General features: G+C 53.8%; 5 protein-coding genes across 5 annotated transcripts; 4 read left to right on the top strand and 1 right to left on the bottom strand.

Moving 5' to 3' along the window:
- The first annotated feature begins 1,600 nt into the window (after nt 1-1,600).
- M421DRAFT_363702 (uncharacterized protein) lies at nt 1,601-2,344 on the top strand. Its single transcript, XM_033589698.1, has one exon. The coding sequence runs from the start codon at nt 1,819-1,821 to the stop codon at nt 2,236-2,238; it is 420 nt and encodes a 139-aa protein (XP_033451228.1). The 5' UTR covers nt 1,601-1,818; the 3' UTR covers nt 2,239-2,344.
- Nucleotides 2,345-2,451: 107 nt separating this feature from the next.
- Nucleotides 2,452-3,753, bottom strand: M421DRAFT_24841 (ATPase NPA3; the record flags this gene model as incomplete). Its single annotated transcript, XM_033588580.1, has 1 exon — nt 2,452-3,753. A coding segment is annotated over one exon (1,302 nt), but the record flags the coding sequence as incomplete, so codon positions are not given.
- A 334-nt stretch (nt 3,754-4,087) lies between these two features.
- Nucleotides 4,088-6,315, top strand: M421DRAFT_57252 (cell cycle control protein cwf19; the record flags this gene model as incomplete). Its single annotated transcript, XM_033595482.1, has 2 exons — nt 4,088-5,440; nt 5,491-6,315. The coding sequence occupies 2 exons, from the start codon at nt 4,088-4,090 to the stop codon at nt 6,313-6,315; spliced, it is 2,178 nt and encodes a 725-aa protein (XP_033451226.1).
- Nucleotides 6,316-7,854: 1,539 nt separating this feature from the next.
- M421DRAFT_363665 (uncharacterized protein) lies at nt 7,855-10,963 on the top strand. Its single transcript, XM_033589697.1, has 3 exons — nt 7,855-9,000; nt 9,048-10,224; nt 10,275-10,963. The coding sequence occupies exons 1-3, from the start codon at nt 8,001-8,003 to the stop codon at nt 10,513-10,515; spliced, it is 2,418 nt and encodes an 805-aa protein (XP_033451225.1). The 5' UTR covers nt 7,855-8,000; the 3' UTR covers nt 10,516-10,963.
- Nucleotides 10,964-13,449: 2,486 nt separating this feature from the next.
- On the top strand, nt 13,450-16,410 carry M421DRAFT_57879 (uncharacterized protein; the record flags this gene model as incomplete). The annotated part of the gene is made up of 4 exons (XM_033595544.1): nt 13,450-13,794; nt 13,945-14,915; nt 14,969-15,414; nt 15,461-16,410. Coding segments are annotated over 4 exons (2,712 nt in total), but the record flags the coding sequence as incomplete, so codon positions are not given.
- Between the last annotated feature and the right edge of the window lie 777 nt (nt 16,411-17,187).

The raw sequence follows: 17,187 nt of genomic DNA, 5'->3' as shown, positions 1-17,187 counted from the left end.
GTTCATGCGCCAAGCTCTCTTTTATGGACTCTTGCCGTTCAACGCTCTGGCAGTACCCATCCGTTTTCTGTTCAAACAATAATCTACGCTCTGGTTGCGCAAAGTGACAGCCACGCACTCTTGATTACCCAACGTTTGTCCACCAGTGCAGTAACACACGCAACACGAGACTGCCCTGACCCACTCCTGTGGTCATCTATTGTTTCTCCCGCCTGACTGAATGTGGCCAGCCTGTTGTGACACCTCGTCTCTTCCTCGTTTATCTACGTGCAGATCTCGAAATAGTACGACAGTACATGGGCGCATGTGGGGGAACGCAACAATCGGGAGCGAAACGCAGATCATAGTTTCAGATTTGTGACCACATCAATGTTATTGCCGCTTCCCCGGTCCATGGTCGGTATGGCAGATTAGCGATGGAGAAGACCAGGTGCCTGTGCAGGTGCTGATGCGGAAGAAGCTGATGATACCATGTTGATCTCGGGGATTTCGATATCGTCACAGAAACGAGGACACCACTTCGACTGACAGCTTGTCGTCATCGTGGAGGTGTTGGAGAGCCGACGGTCAATGCTCTGTTCGCTCGAAACAGAACGCCAGACTCACCCTCAGACATCCCGTGCGGGCAGCGAGTTGTGCATGAGAGCCATGTGTGAGCTCGTACAAATGCGGGTATCTACTGTACCACGTCGTGCCGTCTCAACCCTTCAGACTACGCACGTTTCCCGTGCGCCAGTTTAGCACCGTGTGACCGCGGCCGCTCGCTTCCTGAAAACGTCTCATGGGGGGGGGGGGGGGTTCGAGATGAGCACTATGGGACGACTCCCCGTACGAGCGATACGAGCGATGAAAAAAAAGCGACAGATTTGACAGCCCAACAGTTATTGGAGTTGCCATTGGACAGGCAAGTATGCATGAAGCAGACGGGGTACCTATCTACCCTCGTGGTTCTACACAACACAATTGAATTGCGACCCTGTCACAACCTCTTGCAAGTTCGCTAGAGACCACACGCGCCAAAAATATCAAGAACCTTCCGAGAGGATATGATCTACACTCCTCATATACCTGGTCCAAATCAGCACATGTCATCTCGCACCTGCAGTCCACAGCTCACTCCCCACATGTGCACCTCAACAATCATGACTCGCGGCACGAACCACAGAACACACACCAAAGCAACTCACAACTCGTTCGCAAGTACCAAAATATCCACGAACGAGTCTAGGCGACCTGTCACTCCTCTCTTGACATCCAGGTCCTGATGCACCTACCACCGTGCGGCCTGTCGTGCAGGCCCGCCAGCCATGCGATGTCACGCAGAGATGCCTGCTGCAACGGGCAGCCGTAACTGTCGCTCCTGTCAAGGGACTTTCGTGCATGCCACAGGGCCTGTCAAGGGGGTTTCGTTCGGGTGGTGTGCAGATGCGGTGTCACCGCGCTCCGCGAGGGCTAGACGAGAGTCCATGTATCAGCCTCCGTGACACAACGTGGAGGGAAAGTAAGCATCCCATGAGCTGGAGGGTGGCGTCGGACTACATGTGTGTGCGCTCGCTTCTGAGGACCACGACAGGTTTGTGTGATGGCACACAGGAAGGGTTCGTGGGGCTCTGGCGAGCGATGTCGTGGAGTGGTGAGAAGGTAGGAAAGTGTTGTCGTGACGGCGGCAATGGGGGTACTGGACGAGGTTGTTGATGTCCTCACTGACCATATCAATTAGTGCACTTCGGAGTCCAGAAGACATAATGTTCACTTATTGTACAAGCACTTGAACGCTGAGCAGCCACCAACACTCTGATTGACATCACACATGGCTGCATGTCCATGGTACGGAAATATAACACCGCTGGCACAGCGCCAGGTCTGACACTGACATTGACAACTACACATACCCATCCCTGCATCAATTTTCGTCCTGCGTCTGTATTGACTGCCCTGCGTGCACCGTGCAACGCGACCAGAACACTTGTCATTCTTACTTCGTGCCGTCCCGCTTACGACTACGATCTTCCCGGCGCAGTGATCGAGACACATTCCCAGTTGGGGGAATGGAAAGTCCCGCCATGGCAAGCAGCAGCTGCGCGAGCTTACACACTGGGCTCTGAGGACATGTTGCGAAGTGGTGGAGATGTGCTGGCGACGCGGGTGCAAGTAAATGGGGACGGAGCTGACTTTGGCACCACGTGGGTTATCTGCGTGGATGCAAGTATCCGTGTGTGTGTACGTGTGTGTGTTTGAGCGTTCTCGCCACCGTGGACATGCGGTGACTTCCGACTTGAACCGGGATTTTGGAGGCGAGATCGGGGAATGTTGGGGGCTGTATGAATTATTGGGTCATCGTGGATTGCTGGGGCATCGAGGTTCGAGAGTCAGTCTCTCGGAACGGGTTGGGCTGGTCTTTGCTGCTGTCGATGATTGCGGGGGGCAGGTTGATGCCTCGAACAAGACCACTCAGGTGAACTTGGCTGTCTGCACATACTTTGCGAAGCTCATGTCTTCGCCTGAGGGCGCGCCGCTGTCTCTCAGAGCTTGTGAGTACCGTGCCTTCAGGTTGCTTTCTGGGTCCATGGCGTCTTCCTCCGAGTCGAAATCGTCGTCAAAATCGTCCACGGGGTGCTCGTCATCATCGTCATCCATATCTTCTGCATCGCTTACTGTCTCAGGCTCTTCTTTTCGTGGTGCCTTCTTCGGCTTAGCACCTGTAGCGCTGACCTTCATGTCCTTCATGAGCTTGCCAAGCTCGCGCTGTCGGGATGCTTCTTTCTCTTGCTCACGCTCGGCTCTCCTTCGCTCCAATTCTGGCTTGTAGTCGCGTTCGAACTCCGCCTTCTTCTCCTGAATACCTTTGAAGAAGTCGTCCATGCCGTCGCCTGTCATGGAGCTGACGCCAACAACACTCAAGTGCTTGTAAAACTCCTCCAAAACGAGGGACATGCTGTTGAGCAGACTGCTCATGTATCCACTTCCGCCAGTGACGCCGTCACCACCAAATGTGCCGCCCTCTTCCTCGTTGCGCAGCGCAGCCTGGAACGCTTCGAAGTCTGTCATCCACTCCTTGGCGAACTTAGCGTCCTGTGCGTCTGTCTTGTTGAAGACCAGTATCATGGGCAGCTTCGTCTTGTACAGGATCGAGCAGGCGTACAGCATGTTCGACATGAAAGTGCTGGTGCTTGTGGTTCGTGGCGTGTCAATAACATATGCAACAACGGTAGGAAATGTGCTTGCCAAACTAGACAGCAAGATCTCTCCACTTGCTGACCAGACAAAGACCTCGATCTGGCCCGGTGTGTCTACCAAGATGTGTTTGACTTGCGGCTGTTGCGCAGGCGCGGCTGCCTGCTTCTCTTTCCCACTGTTGGTCATGAACTCGACAGTTGTCTGCTTGGGCTCTGGTACCGGTGCCGGAGCCTGTGTCCTCTTCTCCAGCAGTCCAATCACCTGGTCGATCTTGGTGCTGAACAGATTCAGGCTGGTCAAGATGCCGCCGTTGGGCCCAAGATTGAACTGTTTCATGACCTCCTTGTAGTTGACGCTGTCACGAATATCGATGTTCGGCGTGAAGGGAATGTGGTGGACGGCAGGGTCAAGGTTGATGATGTACGGTGGGGTTGGTGCCGTCTTCGAGACGGCAGGCTCTTTTGACGTAGGGTCGGGGTGCGTATAGATATGAGATACGAGGCGTTGCATGAAGGTAGTCTTGCCAGAACCAGCCATGCCTACGCAGACAATAGCGACTGGTTGCTCTGAGCTTGCAGGCGCGCTGCTCGTGGCTGTCGAGCTCTCTGGATCTTGTGTGGGCGCCATGGTGCTGACGTCTGGGAGTATGTGGCGAAGTCGAGGGGTTGCACAGTCGAGCGCTGTGTGCTTTAGTAGTTGTCTGTCGAACACGTAAAGGAGCGTATTGTTGGTCAAAGTGGAGCGTGTATGAAATACGAAGTAATGCTGCTGTCGTGAAATTCTTAGCGGGGCGGACGCGCTAGGGCAGGCGCGCCGGTGATGTCAATCCTAGCTGCCAAACTCTCGTCATTCGTGGACCCTTTCACCAGCACGCAGCGATCCACCAACACGTCTAGATCTTGTCTTGACGATGGGTTTGGAGGACTTTGAAAAGGAGCTTGCAGCGAGCAAGGTCAAGGAAGACAGGAAGAAGCGCGACAGAAGTCGCAGTCGAGACAGGCACCACCGCTCGGGCAAGCACCACTCCTCGCGCCATCACCGCGATGACCGAGATCGAGACGTGCACCACCGAGACAAGCGGTCGCGACACCATCGAGATACATCTGCAGAGCACTCGCAGCGAAAGCGGAAGGAGCGAGAGCGCAACGACAAGTACGATGACCGATCACACCGAAAGCACAACGACAGACGAAGCCAATTTCCCTCCAGCGACGACGAAGATCGCATGACTCGAAAGCGCAAGTCGCATCAATACAAGGAAGATGAGTCTTCTGGCGACGAGGTGCCCCAGGAGAAAGACTACGTCCCTCACGATGATGAGCTGCTGGACGAACAGATTGAGAAAGCAACAGGTGCAAACGTGCAGCGAGACGATTGGATGCAGGCGCCATCAACTATGGATATAGACTATGTCCAGAGAAAGAAGAGGGAAGAGAAAACAACATACGTTGCAGCCTCCGCAGAGAAGCAACACGCCCTGAAAATCCACAAGGCTGAGTTGAACCACCATCTCGCCGACCTCGATAAAGACGAAGGAATAGCGACCGAGGAACCAGCGCAGAGAGAGGTCGACTACACATTTGGAGACTCGGGCGCACAATGGCGCATGACAAAGCTCAAAGGCATCTACAGAGACGCCAAAGAGACAGGCCGATCAGTCGAGGAAGTAGCGTTGCAAAAGTACGGCGATTTGCGCGACTTCGACGAAGCACGAGAGGAGGAGATTGAGCTGGACAGGCGGAACATGTACGGCAAAGACTATGTTGGTAAAGAGAAGCCTTCAGGAGAGTTGCACGAGGAGCGCAGGCTGAAGGCAGGCATCCACCGTTCTTCTCGAGAGGATGACGAGATGGAAGACATGCCTCAAGGCCAGGCAGTATCGGATCCTCGATCTACAACGAGAATTATCGCGCTCAGTCAGACAGACCTGAACAAGCTCAAAGCTCAGATGATGAAGGCAAAGCTGAGGAAGTCGCCAGATGCAGCAAGGCTCGAGGCCGAGTACAACGCAGCGATTGCGGGTTCTACCGGCAGCACAGACCGCGACGTAGTCGTGTTGAATGCCATGGACAATCGAATGCTGGCTGGAGGTCGACAGGGTGAAGTCATTTCGCTCGAGAACAAACGCGGTGTTGAGCGAGGACTGGTCAAGGAGAACGAGGATATGACCATCGAGGACATGGTCCGACAAGAACGACGCACGAAGGGCCAGAATGAGGGCCAGCTTCTTGCTGAGAAGATTGGCAAGGATGTCAAGTTCGACGTGAGTGCTGCTAGACTCCTGATCATAACACTTGTGCTGACGCAAGACAGAACGACCTTGATTACATGGACGAGAACGCTACAAGACTTGCTGCTCGCGCCCCCAAATCATCCATCAACCTCCGCAACGCTGCGATCCAGGACTACCGAAAGACGAACCGCATTCTCGATTCGTGTCCACTTTGTCACCACGAAGACAAATCGCCTCCCCAACCTCCGATCGCCCCTATAATATCTCTGGGGACGCGCACTTTCCTTACACTGCCCACTGAGCCAGAAATCAGCGACGGCGGTGCGGTCATAGTGCCCATCCAGCATCGTACCAATCTGCTTGAGTGCGACGACGATGAATGGGAAGAGATTCGCAACTTCATGAAGTCACTTACTCGCATGTACCACGATCAGGGCCGCGATGTTCTTTTTTACGAGAACGCTGCCAATCCTGGTCGTAAATTGCACGCCGCTATGAATGCGGTACCTATTCCCTTTGAGCTTGGCGAGACGGCTCCCGCCTTTTTCCGCGAGGCCATCCTCACTTCGGACAACGAGTGGAGCCAGCACAAGCCTATTATCGACACATTGAAGGCTTCCAAGTCAAACCTCGGCAAGCAAGCTTTCCGCAAGAGTCTAGCGAAGGAGATGCCGTACTTCCACGTGTGGTTTGAGCTCGATGGAGGAATGGGTCACATCGTGGAGGACGAACGCCAATGGCCACGTGCCGACCTCTTTGCACGAGAAGTTCTGGGAGGAATGCTGGACATAGGCATTGAGGTCCAGAAGAGACAAGGCCGATGGGTTAAGGGTGATCGCAGGCCGGAGAGATGGAGGAAAGGGTGGAGGAAGTTTGACTGGACTCGAGTGCTCACTGAAGGGTAGTCCCTCAGGATAAGCTCAGACGTAGACATTCAGCTTGGCTTTGAACGGACAACAACACCTGCCTGGGCCATCACGCGTATAAATCGTGGGATGAAGTCCCCCAGGAATGCTGTGCACGTTGAGGTTTCAGATGGTGGCACAAAATTGGATACGAGAGGAACCGTCACGCTTTGGAAATCAGCCTCGAGCGATCATATCGTGTCGTACATGCCATATACTCTCACACTTGGCCCAATCAACGATGACGTTCGGCGTGGCATGATAAGCGTCCTGTCAACAACAAGACCTGTTCGTCTCAGAACTTCTTGGGATTCTCCCTCCTACCGGTATTTCAATCTCATCAACTGTTGGGGATAAGGGTCCCGCGCCTGCGCCACAAAGGCTTTCGTAGTTGTTTTGATTGACACGATTGACACCCCGCCGCTGTATTGGCCCCACTACCAACACCTGCTGCGTTTCCGCGCTCCCGCCTTCCTGCCAGGCGAGCCCTTCACTGTCCACTTCCCCTGCAGCGCCTCTCCGCGTCAGAAAAGGGGCGAGCGTCAGTCAGGCATCAACTGCGGGCTCTGGCATCAGGGACGACTGACGACTGACGACCCACAATTTGGCGCCACAGCCACTCTCAGTTCACGCGCCAGCACTAAGAGACAGTGCCTTTTGACGACATCTCCGCCCACTACCGTCATTGCTAGAACCGGCAACCCCAGCAACGTCGAGCCCCCCATATTCTTTGCTCTGCGCTCCACGACGCGGCTCCTTCCGCGCACAGCGTCACACTGCACCACCGGCGCCTGTTTGGGCTCCAAGCATCAAGCACACACGCCGGCCAGCGCCAGGCACCACCACCCCTCGCCGCCCCCGTCGGCGGAGAGACGCAGCACCGCCCTCCCCGCCGAATAGAGAGCCGCCGCCGCCATGTCCAGCGTTGACGAGACCGTTGCCAATGTGCAGCGCAAGATTGACCGGGAGCGAGCCCTGATCAACGCCGCCAATGCCATGCGCCAGTCGACCAACAACCCGGCCGTGCTGTCGCGCCTGGACGGGCAAATCAAGGACGGCCGCCGCAACATCGAGTACTTTGAGTCGAAGCTGCGCGACCTGAGCGTGCAGCGCACCGCCGCAGGCGTAGAGAACATGAGCCTGCAGCAGCCCGGTGGGTCTAGCATCCGCAAGGGAGATAATCCGCTGACTCCTCCCCCCAAAGACGGCTGGAATGGCTACATGCCGAACGAGCAGGGAGGCTACAGCGGGCAGCAGGCTCTTGGCGGCGGCACAGGGCTCATGCCACCACGTGCCCCATACGCCTCGCCAGCACCTGGCGCGCCGAGCAAGAGGCCCAACTACAGCAAATTGGGTATGAGCACTGTTGATTCTCTACGAACCGTACACTGACGCATTACAGACCTTATCCGCTATGACACGCAGCACCTGGGACCCCGCATCCAGCTCATGTTGTCGCAGCTGGAGTTCAAGCTGAGTGTCGAGAAGCAGTACAAGGATGGCATCGAGAAGATGGTGCGCCTCTACCAGATGGAGGGAGACCGCAGGAGCAAGCAGGACGCCGAGACCAAGCGCATCGAGAGTAACCAGAAGATTCAATTGCTGAAGCACTCCCTCAAGCGCTATGAGGACCTGCACGTTGACATCGATGGCGCAGACGACGGCGATGGTAAGCTCCTGGCAACATGCACATAATCTTCGCTGACATGTTTGTAGACGATAGCTTGAGCGTACCTAGCCAGAGAAAGCCTCTCAGCGGTCACCTCTCCCTGACAATTCACGCAGTCGCCGATGTTGACCACGCAGCTACCGGTCGCTTTAGTCGAGGACCCGAGACCTTCATCAACATCAAAGTCGAAGACACTATCAAAGGACGCACCAAGCCCTCGAGGAACGATCGCTGGATCGAAGAAAGACATGAATTCGACATTGACAAGGCGAACGAGATTGAGATCACGGTATACGACAAGACCGGTGACCACGCACTGCCCATTGGTATGCTCTGGGTGCGCATCTCAGACATTGCTGAGGAGATGCGTCGAAAGAAGATTGAGACCGAGCTGCAAACCTCTGGATGGGTTGCTGCAGACAAGATGGGAGGCCACGCAGGCATTCAGCCAGATCTTCAATTCCAGCCACCTCCAGGACAGAATCCTGCTGGAGGAGCTGGTACCGGGCCGGGCGGTATGAGACCTGCGGGAGCCGGGCAACCCCAGACAGGACCCATCACAATCGATGACTGGTTTTCGCTGGAACCTGTTGGCCGTATTCACCTCACGATGGCGTTCGCAAAGCACACACAGAACAAGACTCCATTCGATGTCGGTCTCGGTCGAAAGGGTGCTGTCCGTCAGCGCAAGGAAGATGTTGTCGAACAGTACGGACACAAATTCGTGCAGCAGCAGTTCTACAACATCATGCGCTGCGCTCTTTGCGGCGACTTTTTGAAGTACTCTGCGGGTATGCAGTGTACTGATTGCAACTACACGTGTCACAAGAAGTGTTACCCTAAGGTGGTCACTAAGTGCATCACGCAATCGAATGCCGAAACCGATCCAGACGAAGCCAAGCTGAACCATCGCATTCCTCATCGTTTCGAAACCTTTTCCAATATGGGAGCCAATTGGTGCTGCCACTGCGGTTATGTCCTACCGCTGGGACGGAAACAGACCAAGAAGTGTGCAGGTATGTTTTGGAGGCACTCTTTACATGTCGACACTAATCATCTGCAGAATGTGGTCTTACTTGCCACGCTCATTGTGTGCACTTCGTACCCGACTTTTGCGGCATGTCGATGGAGACTGCCAACCAGATTCTTATGGAGATTAAGAAGACCAGAAAAGGACAATCGGCTTCTGGCTCGACAATGACGAATCGAACACTGCGTCAACCGCAGAAACCGTTGCCTCCAACGCAGCCCCCACAGCCTGGCCAAGAACCACCGCAGACCGATAGGTACTCGTACGGCAAGAACGAAAGCATTGCACCACCTGGCAATCAACGAACGCAATCGTATGCACCATCATCCCAGGCTTCTGGTGCTGCGCGCACCTCTTACTCCTCAGGTGGCTCAACTGCGCCTACGTCACCCACCTCTTCTCAACGACCTTCCTCAGGACGAACGCAGTCCTCGCAGTCCGCGATTGCCGCCGCTGCCGCTGTGATGTCGAAACCTCCGGTGGCCAACGCGGCTTCTGATTATAGACGTTCCCAGGCAGACTACCAGCCCTCTGCTAAACCTGGCAGTGGATACCCACAGGATCAACGTACGCCGCAGCCTCTCCCGCAACAAGCCACATACAACCCACAACATTACGCAGATGTCGATAAGCGACAACAGCCACCGTATTCTCCTCAGTCAGGAGCGCAGTACGGCAACAATCAGTCGTACGCACACCCTCAGCCTCCACAGGCTGCGCCTCCACAGCAGCAACCTCAACCCCCGGCGAAGGATCCCCGCCCGCAGCAACAGCAGCAACAGCAACAGCAGCAACAGCAACAGCAACAGCCGGCATCAGCTTTGACCAAGGCTCCCGAGAACAAGGTCACTCCACCGGCCAACACACAAGGCACCGGCAGGAGGATAGGATTGGATCACTTCAATTTCCTTGCGGTTCTTGGAAAGGGTAACTTCGGTAAGGTCATGCTTGCGGAGACCAAGAGCACAAAGCAGTTGTATGCCATCAAGGTCTTGAAGAAGGAATTCATCATCGAGAACGACGAGGTTGAGAGCACGCGCTCTGAGAAGAGAGTGTTCTTGATTGCGAACAAGGAGAGACACCCGTTCTTGCTTAATCTGCACGCCTGTTTCCAGACAGAAACTCGTGTCTATTTCGTCATGGAGTACATCAGTGGTGGTGATCTGATGTTGCACATTCAGAGGGGTCAATTCGGTACCAAGCGGGCCCAGTAAGTCACCTCGACAGATGCTGTCAGTATCGTTGCTAACAATACTTTAGGTTCTATGCAGCTGAGGTCTGTCTTGCCTTGAAGTACTTCCACGAGAATGGTGTCATTTACCGTGATCTGAAGCTTGACAACATCCTGCTCACATTGGATGGACACATCAAGATTGCCGATTACGGTCTCTGCAAGGAAGAGATGTGGTACGGCTCGACAACCAGCACCTTCTGCGGTACGCCTGAGTTCATGGCACCTGAAGTAAGTTATGTTGCATTGTGGAGAAAGTCCTTTGACTAACGCATCATAGATTCTGCTCGACAAGAAGTACGGCCGTGCGGTCGATTGGTGGGCATTCGGTGTTCTGATCTACCAGATGCTTCTCCAGCAGTCGCCTTTCCGTGGTGAAGATGAGGACGAGATCTACGACGCCATTCTTGCCGACGAGCCTCTTTACCCCATTCACATGCCTCGCGATTCCGTCTCGATTCTCCAAAAGCTGCTCACTCGCGAGCCCGAGCTACGACTTGGATCAGGTCCCACCGACGCGCAGGAGATCATGTCTCACGCCTTCTTTAGGAACATCAATTGGGATGACATCTACCACAAGCGTGTCGCGCCGCCATTCGTCCCAACAATTACCAGCGCCACAGATACGAGCAATTTCGATACAGAATTCACAAGCGTAACGCCGGTTCTTACGCCTGTGCAATCTGTTTTGTCTCAAGCAATGCAAGAAGAGTTTAGGGGCTTCTCCTATTCCGCTGATTTCAATTAAGCATGTTTGCTTTCCTTCGGATACCCTAGGCTTATTTCGCAGTGCGTCACTTTCGCGACTGGTCGAAGAACTCAAGATGGCGCGGGTTGCGTGCAGCACCCGAACTCATAGCTGCAATCGTGGGGGTGGAATTTGTTGGGACTGTGAACCTTCTTTTTCTTCGTTCTTCGAAAGCAACAGTTGTAATGCATCATTAGCGGAGCAAGTCTGGAGCCAGCGCGCTACAAGCAGGCCATCGTTGGCGGGAGGTGTTGGTCGGCTTCACGAGTAGCGGAACATAGAAATGATGAGCGAGCGATGTGGTGCTCGAAAAGATGGCAGTGAGCGGTAGTTGAGGTGTTTGGAAACGATGATTCACCACGAGTTACAGGATAGATGAAACAATCATTTGCGCACTACTAGTTCTAAGACGGGCACCATGGTGACCGATTGTTCTGCTTCAGTGGCCGTTTGGCGCCTCTCTTTGTCTGCACCCGATCTTGACAGCGAGCAACTTCCCTTTCTCCCACAGTTTTGTTTACATTGCGCAATCGTACCAACACTAGCCAAAATTTGGTACCTTTTTGACTGCCTGCATGCATCTGCAGCATTTCATGAAACGACCGTTTACGTACCCACCCTCTCGTCGCCTAAAAGGGTTCCTGCAACGCCACAGCTACAAGGCATTCGCGCTCTTAGCGCGCACACCTGTCACCTGTCGTCTCGCTTCCCTGGTAGCCGATCCCCTCTAGCCTTAAGAATGGATGCCCCGCCTGCATCTCATCCGGAATATAGGTTAGGTGCGTACGGCTAAGTAAGTTAGTGGAGAGCTTTCAGGGTTTCGAGGTAGCACAACGAGAGCCTTCTTCAGGCCTGTCATAGGTATTGGAACACTAAGTCTGGTCCAGACTTTATCGACGTGCTGCTGTTCCTGACCGGGGTGGACAAATCGAAAGACAGGATGGTGATCCTACACAATGCGATTATTGACAACTTATGTCAGGGTCGCAAATGCCGTTGCCAATGCCATACAACACCGGACACAATAATGTGATTTGGGTTAGTTGCAGTGCATTACATGCAGATAAGCACATCGATCGACTGAGCATTTAAACGGGCTGTGTGCGACTGGCTGACCTATCGCGAGCAGGCAAAGGATTCATCCTGCAGCTATCTCATATCCTTGGCGAGAGCCCTGAGAAAAGACGCTCCGTTGCGAATGATCAGATCGGCTCCAGTTGTCTGTAATGTGCCCGGTTGAATCAGCATCGGGCGCCAACGAGAGAGATCTTTCTTTCTGCCATCGAAAATAATTGCGTACGCCAGCAAAGCCACCTTCCCTGCGAGGTAGTAGCGATCATGCACAGCTGTCTTAATCGAGTAACGGACACGCACAGAATCTTTGCGGATCCTGGCCCGACCATACCACCGCTGACTGGCCCCGCATCAGGCCTGCGGACAAGGAGAGAGACGCAAGGTGTGTTGTCGAGCACTCGCGCAATACTTGCTCTGGGAAATTTCTGAGGACGTGATCAGATGATCATCTCGATCGTTGTGGTCGGTGAAGCAAGATGCGGCTGACTGGAAAGCGGATGACTTGATTGATCGAAGAGACTCGGCGCGCTACGTGCGCCATCCAGCGGTGGCACCTTGTCGCTGCACGCAATCGCACCCACGTGTCAGCGTCTTCCCTCGAGAGTGACATGTCGAAAACGTCCTTCTGTTCAGAAAAACCGCGGGATAGGGGAAATCCGGAGCAAGCGATTCCTCTGGCCGGCCCACATGTGGTCCCGCTAGCAACGCAACCCTGGCTCTGGGGGTTGGGTTGAAGCCCAGAGTTTGAAGGCGCTGTTTGCATGAGCCTTCTTCCTGGTGACCAGGAGACATTAGTCAAGGCTGGCTTAGCGAGAGCGAAGAAAGCGATTTCTGACGTGCGTACGGTCGCACGGCAAATGACATCGATTTATCATTTCTTGCGGTAGAAAGGTACCGGCGGCCCAAGCAGCTCGGGTGCCTGTTGATGCAAGGAGTCCTAGTGCCAAAGCTCCAGCCTATGGACCGAAGGGAAGCGCGACGTTAATACCGAACGACCACCCGGCAGCAGGCCTTCCTAGTCCTCACAGCAATTACACACATTCAGGTATCAATCAGCACACACGTCAGCAGCAGAGGGAGACGTCGCGACACAGCACAGCCCTTGCATATTTTCGCAAATTCTTCCCCGCCCGCACGTTTCGGCTCAGCTCCCCGCATCTCATGTCCTGAACATTAAGCGCGAGGCTGTTCGTCAGAGACGAGGCGCGCCAACATCCAGACCTCGTCCAGAGTTCGCACTCTCAGCCCGGTGTTTCTAGCAAACTACCGTCAAAATTAACGGCTTCACGGCTCCCAGCGCCGCAGGCGCACGGTCGCCGAGGGCGAACGGTGCTGAGCGTCAGATCTTGAACACATTCAATGTTCAACACATACCGCCGTCGCCGTCTGTACAGCAATCGCCAGTGACACAAGCAACACCTTCGACAGTGGGAGCTTCTGGCTCTCCACTGCAGACACCAGGGTTTCTCAATGCCAACACTGATAGTGCAGCAGAAGCCAAAGGTAGACGACAAGAAACGACGAGGATGCGATCGTCAATCGCTTGCTGTGCATGCCGCCGCAGCAAGACCAAATGCGACAACAACGGCATCCGTTTGAGTGATGGTAATCTCGCGCCATGCAAATCGTGCGCAACGAGTAAGAAAGAATGCACGTATCCGCCGCCGGCGCCAGCAGCCAGTCATTCTCAACGACGTGAAAGTACAGCGACGACGGCTGGCGAAGAGGTATGTGGAAACGTATTCTTCTCATTTACCACTGAGATCTTTCTGAGCATAATCGAAGATAATGTGCGCATGGTCATTCGGTACACAGGATAAAGACTGCTCCGTCACATTATACCGTTATGTAGTGACTTCGTACTGACGATCAAACAGGCCCCTCCGAAGAAGCGCAAAAGGCCTATCGTGCCTACAGTAGGACCCCCCTTCCGCGGTAAAGGCCGTCTGGGAACTCCGGAAGATGCTCTCGAATCCGACCTACTGACACCGAAACTTTGGGACGAGCTTTGGGCTATCCACGAGAGACACTACTCAATGGAGTTCCCATTCTTGCACAAGAGGAACTTCCTAGGTCCTCTTCAAAGATTCCCGCCTGTCCCGTCCTCGGAAAAGGGACGTGCTCTTCTGGGCCAACGCACTCACGATCCCGCATTGGTGCTGGCATTCCTGACACAGACATCTCCATTCCATCCTGAGCTTGTAGCACAGACTGGCAGTCCTTACGATACTGCCGAGTTCTATGCGGTGGCCGCACTCAAATACCTGGATAATACTTGGAGCAGACAAGGTGAGGCAGCCATGCAACAGATCCAGGCGCTTCTCATGCTTGGATATCACGCGTGGGCTGCATGTCACAGCATACCTGGCTACATGATGATCCGACAAGCAATCGCTTTCGCTGGGGTGCACAAATATGCGTACGACGAGGACGCCGAAGAGCGACCCTCAGGAGACGATCCGGCCTCGAAACGCGACCGATTTATCCAACAAGAATCGCAGCGTCGCACATTTTGGAGTTGCTTCATTCTCGACCGCATTCTAAGTGTGGGAAAGGGACGTCCTAGAGTTATACAAGTGAAGGATCTGCGTGCTCTGCAAATTCCATGCAGCGACAAGAATTTCATTTCTGGTCGGGCGGTTAGGACTAGACTGTTTGGGGAGACTGATGAGGACTACGCGAAGCGGCGCATGGAGATACATGACGAAGCCCTGCAACGCAATTGTGGGCATGATCCTGCACGGATCGAATGGGAGGACCACCGTGACGACGGTGTGTTCGGTCGCTGGATCTATGCTTTGGATCACTTCGCCGATGTGAATGAGTGGTCCAACAATGGAGGCAGACGGTACGTGTGGAGAACGTCGACCGTCACGAGAGATATATCGCTAACTGTGGCAGATCGGAAAAGCCAGAGATCGGACCATGGAATCCGGAAACGACGTATTACCAACTTGACAAACGCTTGATGGAAATCAAAGAAGACTTACCAGATGAGCTTCAGCTCACATCGATTAACACGGAGAACCATGTTTACGAAACACCCTCCACTACTTCAAGGACATACTATCTCATCCACGCCGTCCTCCAGCTTTCTACGGCATACCTTTATCCCGAATATCTACCAACCTATGGCTTCAGGCTACAGAAGCCGCAAGGCCCAATGGATGCACCCTTGGTGACTGAGCCAGTGCCCGATGATCAGCCAGATTATTGGGTGGACAAGGCTAAAGAATGCTTCGAGTATGTAAAAGACTTTGTCAGCATTCTTCGATCTTTCAAGGAGAGGGACTTGGTCGTAGAGTCACCCTTTGTCGGACATGCAGTGTACAAGGCGGCGTGGTGCGGTAAGTGAAATCTATGGTCTTGTTTGACCAAGGCTGACTGATGCAGCTTCTTATTGTCATCATGTCCCCAAGATGGACCCCTCGCGAGCTTTGGACTCCAAGCTTGAGCCGAATGCTTGGGACGTCACTAATCAGGTCTTGGACAGCATGAAGAGAAAGTTCAGGGTTGTGAACATAATGTCAAGGGGACTGGCGACCGTCGCTTCCACTTACACCGACAGACTAAGGGAGTGGAGGAACTCGGGAGGAACTCCTATCAGCACATTCAGCGAGAATGATGGCGGCCTGAACGAGTACGCTGCAAAATTCGAAAGGGCCCACAAACAATTTGGAAGCCTCGAGCATGACCAGGATGATTTGACATATCCCATCGACAAGCCCTACAGCAGGTTAGAGCATGAAGAAGATCTGTCGGAATCTGTGTTGGCACAAGGTCCTGTCGCGTCTTTCAAATCTGAGCCAGACGAGCCACGCAGAAGCAATTCGGCCGCTACATCAACCCAGTCCACGTTCACACCAGTCAACCCTAGTACTACAGCCACTCCAGTGCAGGCCGAACAGTCGAACAACAGCAATCAGCCATCTAATGGTACGCGGCTACCGTACAGTCCGCCTACATCGCTGGCGCCGCAGCAATCACATTCATCGCAGCCGTATCCTGGCCACTTCCCTCAATATGACGGAACTTACGCTTATACCGGCACAACATCTGGCTTCCCTCAGCCCGTGCCCCACTATGGTGTCCAGGCACCTTACGCCCAGGCTTCCGGGCCAAACCACGGTCAAGGCAACGTTTCGTATAACCCTCAACGGTTGATGGAACTAGACAGAGAGGGCAATAAATCAATCAACAACAACAATGAGCTATATTTCTACCAGAACGACGAGTGGGCGGAGGGTTTATTTTCAGTCGACCAAATGTCAACCCAAACGCAGTACTTTCCAGGTCCCCAGGCTCCGTACGGAGCGTACCCTGGCCAATGGTCCGGTCAGTAGCTGGGGTCAAGGGCAAGGCTCGATCGTCAAATTTAGCCTGGGCATATCTTCGATTCGGACGATTTGCAGCTCAATCGTTGTCTTCCTTCTTGTATTCGCTGTATCAACATCCTCTCTGGTAACTTCGACACATTTACGACTTTCTGCTATATATCCAAGACATTTATCAGGCGATAAATTGCTGTGTGGCCTTTGCATCGCACGCTCGTTGCATTTATCTTCAGCCCTTGTTTTCCTTTCAGCGCGGAAGGCGTTTCTTGTTCGCAAATACATCATTGCTAGATCGAGTGGCGAATGCTGTGCATGGTGAACAGCGTAGCGAAGATGCATTAGAGGAGTTCGGTAGCAGGCTATGTGAACGTGTGAAAGACCTTTGCTTGACGGCCTCTTTCACGATTGTGCTTTCCCTTGCGAATGTCGTGAGCGCAGGATCTGGTCACGTCATATATGCAGGACTTCTTACAGAGCCGAAGATGCTACTTTGAGTCACATCTGCTCTTGAATCGATTGGTCGTTGGATTTTGGTGTGGAAGTCTACGACTCGCTTCGTGCTTGCTTCAGTATCACACGTAATGGCCACTGTCACGGTGAACCTCAGGTACTCATAGCCAGTGTTGCACCCAGCTGTGTCTGTGAATCAGGGCGGCACCATCTGGAGTGACCACCCCCGTATTCGGCGGAGCCTCGCTTACTTGAACGTTCCTGACAAGTAGTGTGTGCGCATGAAGCGTTCTGTAGACTTCGAAGCCATCGAGATATTACAATAACCTATAATTT

The sequence above is a fragment of the Didymella exigua genome (assembly GCF_010094145.1).
Source record: "Didymella exigua CBS 183.55 unplaced genomic scaffold M421scaffold_7, whole genome shotgun sequence".
NCBI classification, from domain to species: domain Eukaryota; kingdom Fungi; phylum Ascomycota; class Dothideomycetes; order Pleosporales; family Didymellaceae; genus Didymella; species Didymella exigua.
This window is presented reverse-complemented; position numbering and strand designations above follow the sequence as displayed.

What these genes read in the sequence shown, in the direction of transcription:
- M421DRAFT_363702 (XM_033589698.1), top strand. Translation starts at nt 1,819, where the DNA reads ATGTCCATGGTACGGAAATATAACACCGCTGGCACAGCGCCAGGTCTG.
- M421DRAFT_363665 (XM_033589697.1), top strand. Translation starts at nt 8,001, where the DNA reads ATGCACATAATCTTCGCTGACATGTTTGTAGACGATAGCTTGAGCGTA. An exon ending in ACAGACCAAGAAGTGTGCAG is followed by an intron (nt 9,001 to 9,047) that starts GTATGTTTTGGA and finishes AATCATCTGCAG; the next exon opens with AATGTGGTCTTACTTGCCAC. An exon ending in TTCGGTACCAAGCGGGCCCA is followed by an intron (nt 10,225 to 10,274) that starts GTAAGTCACCTC and finishes ACAATACTTTAG; the next exon opens with GTTCTATGCAGCTGAGGTCT.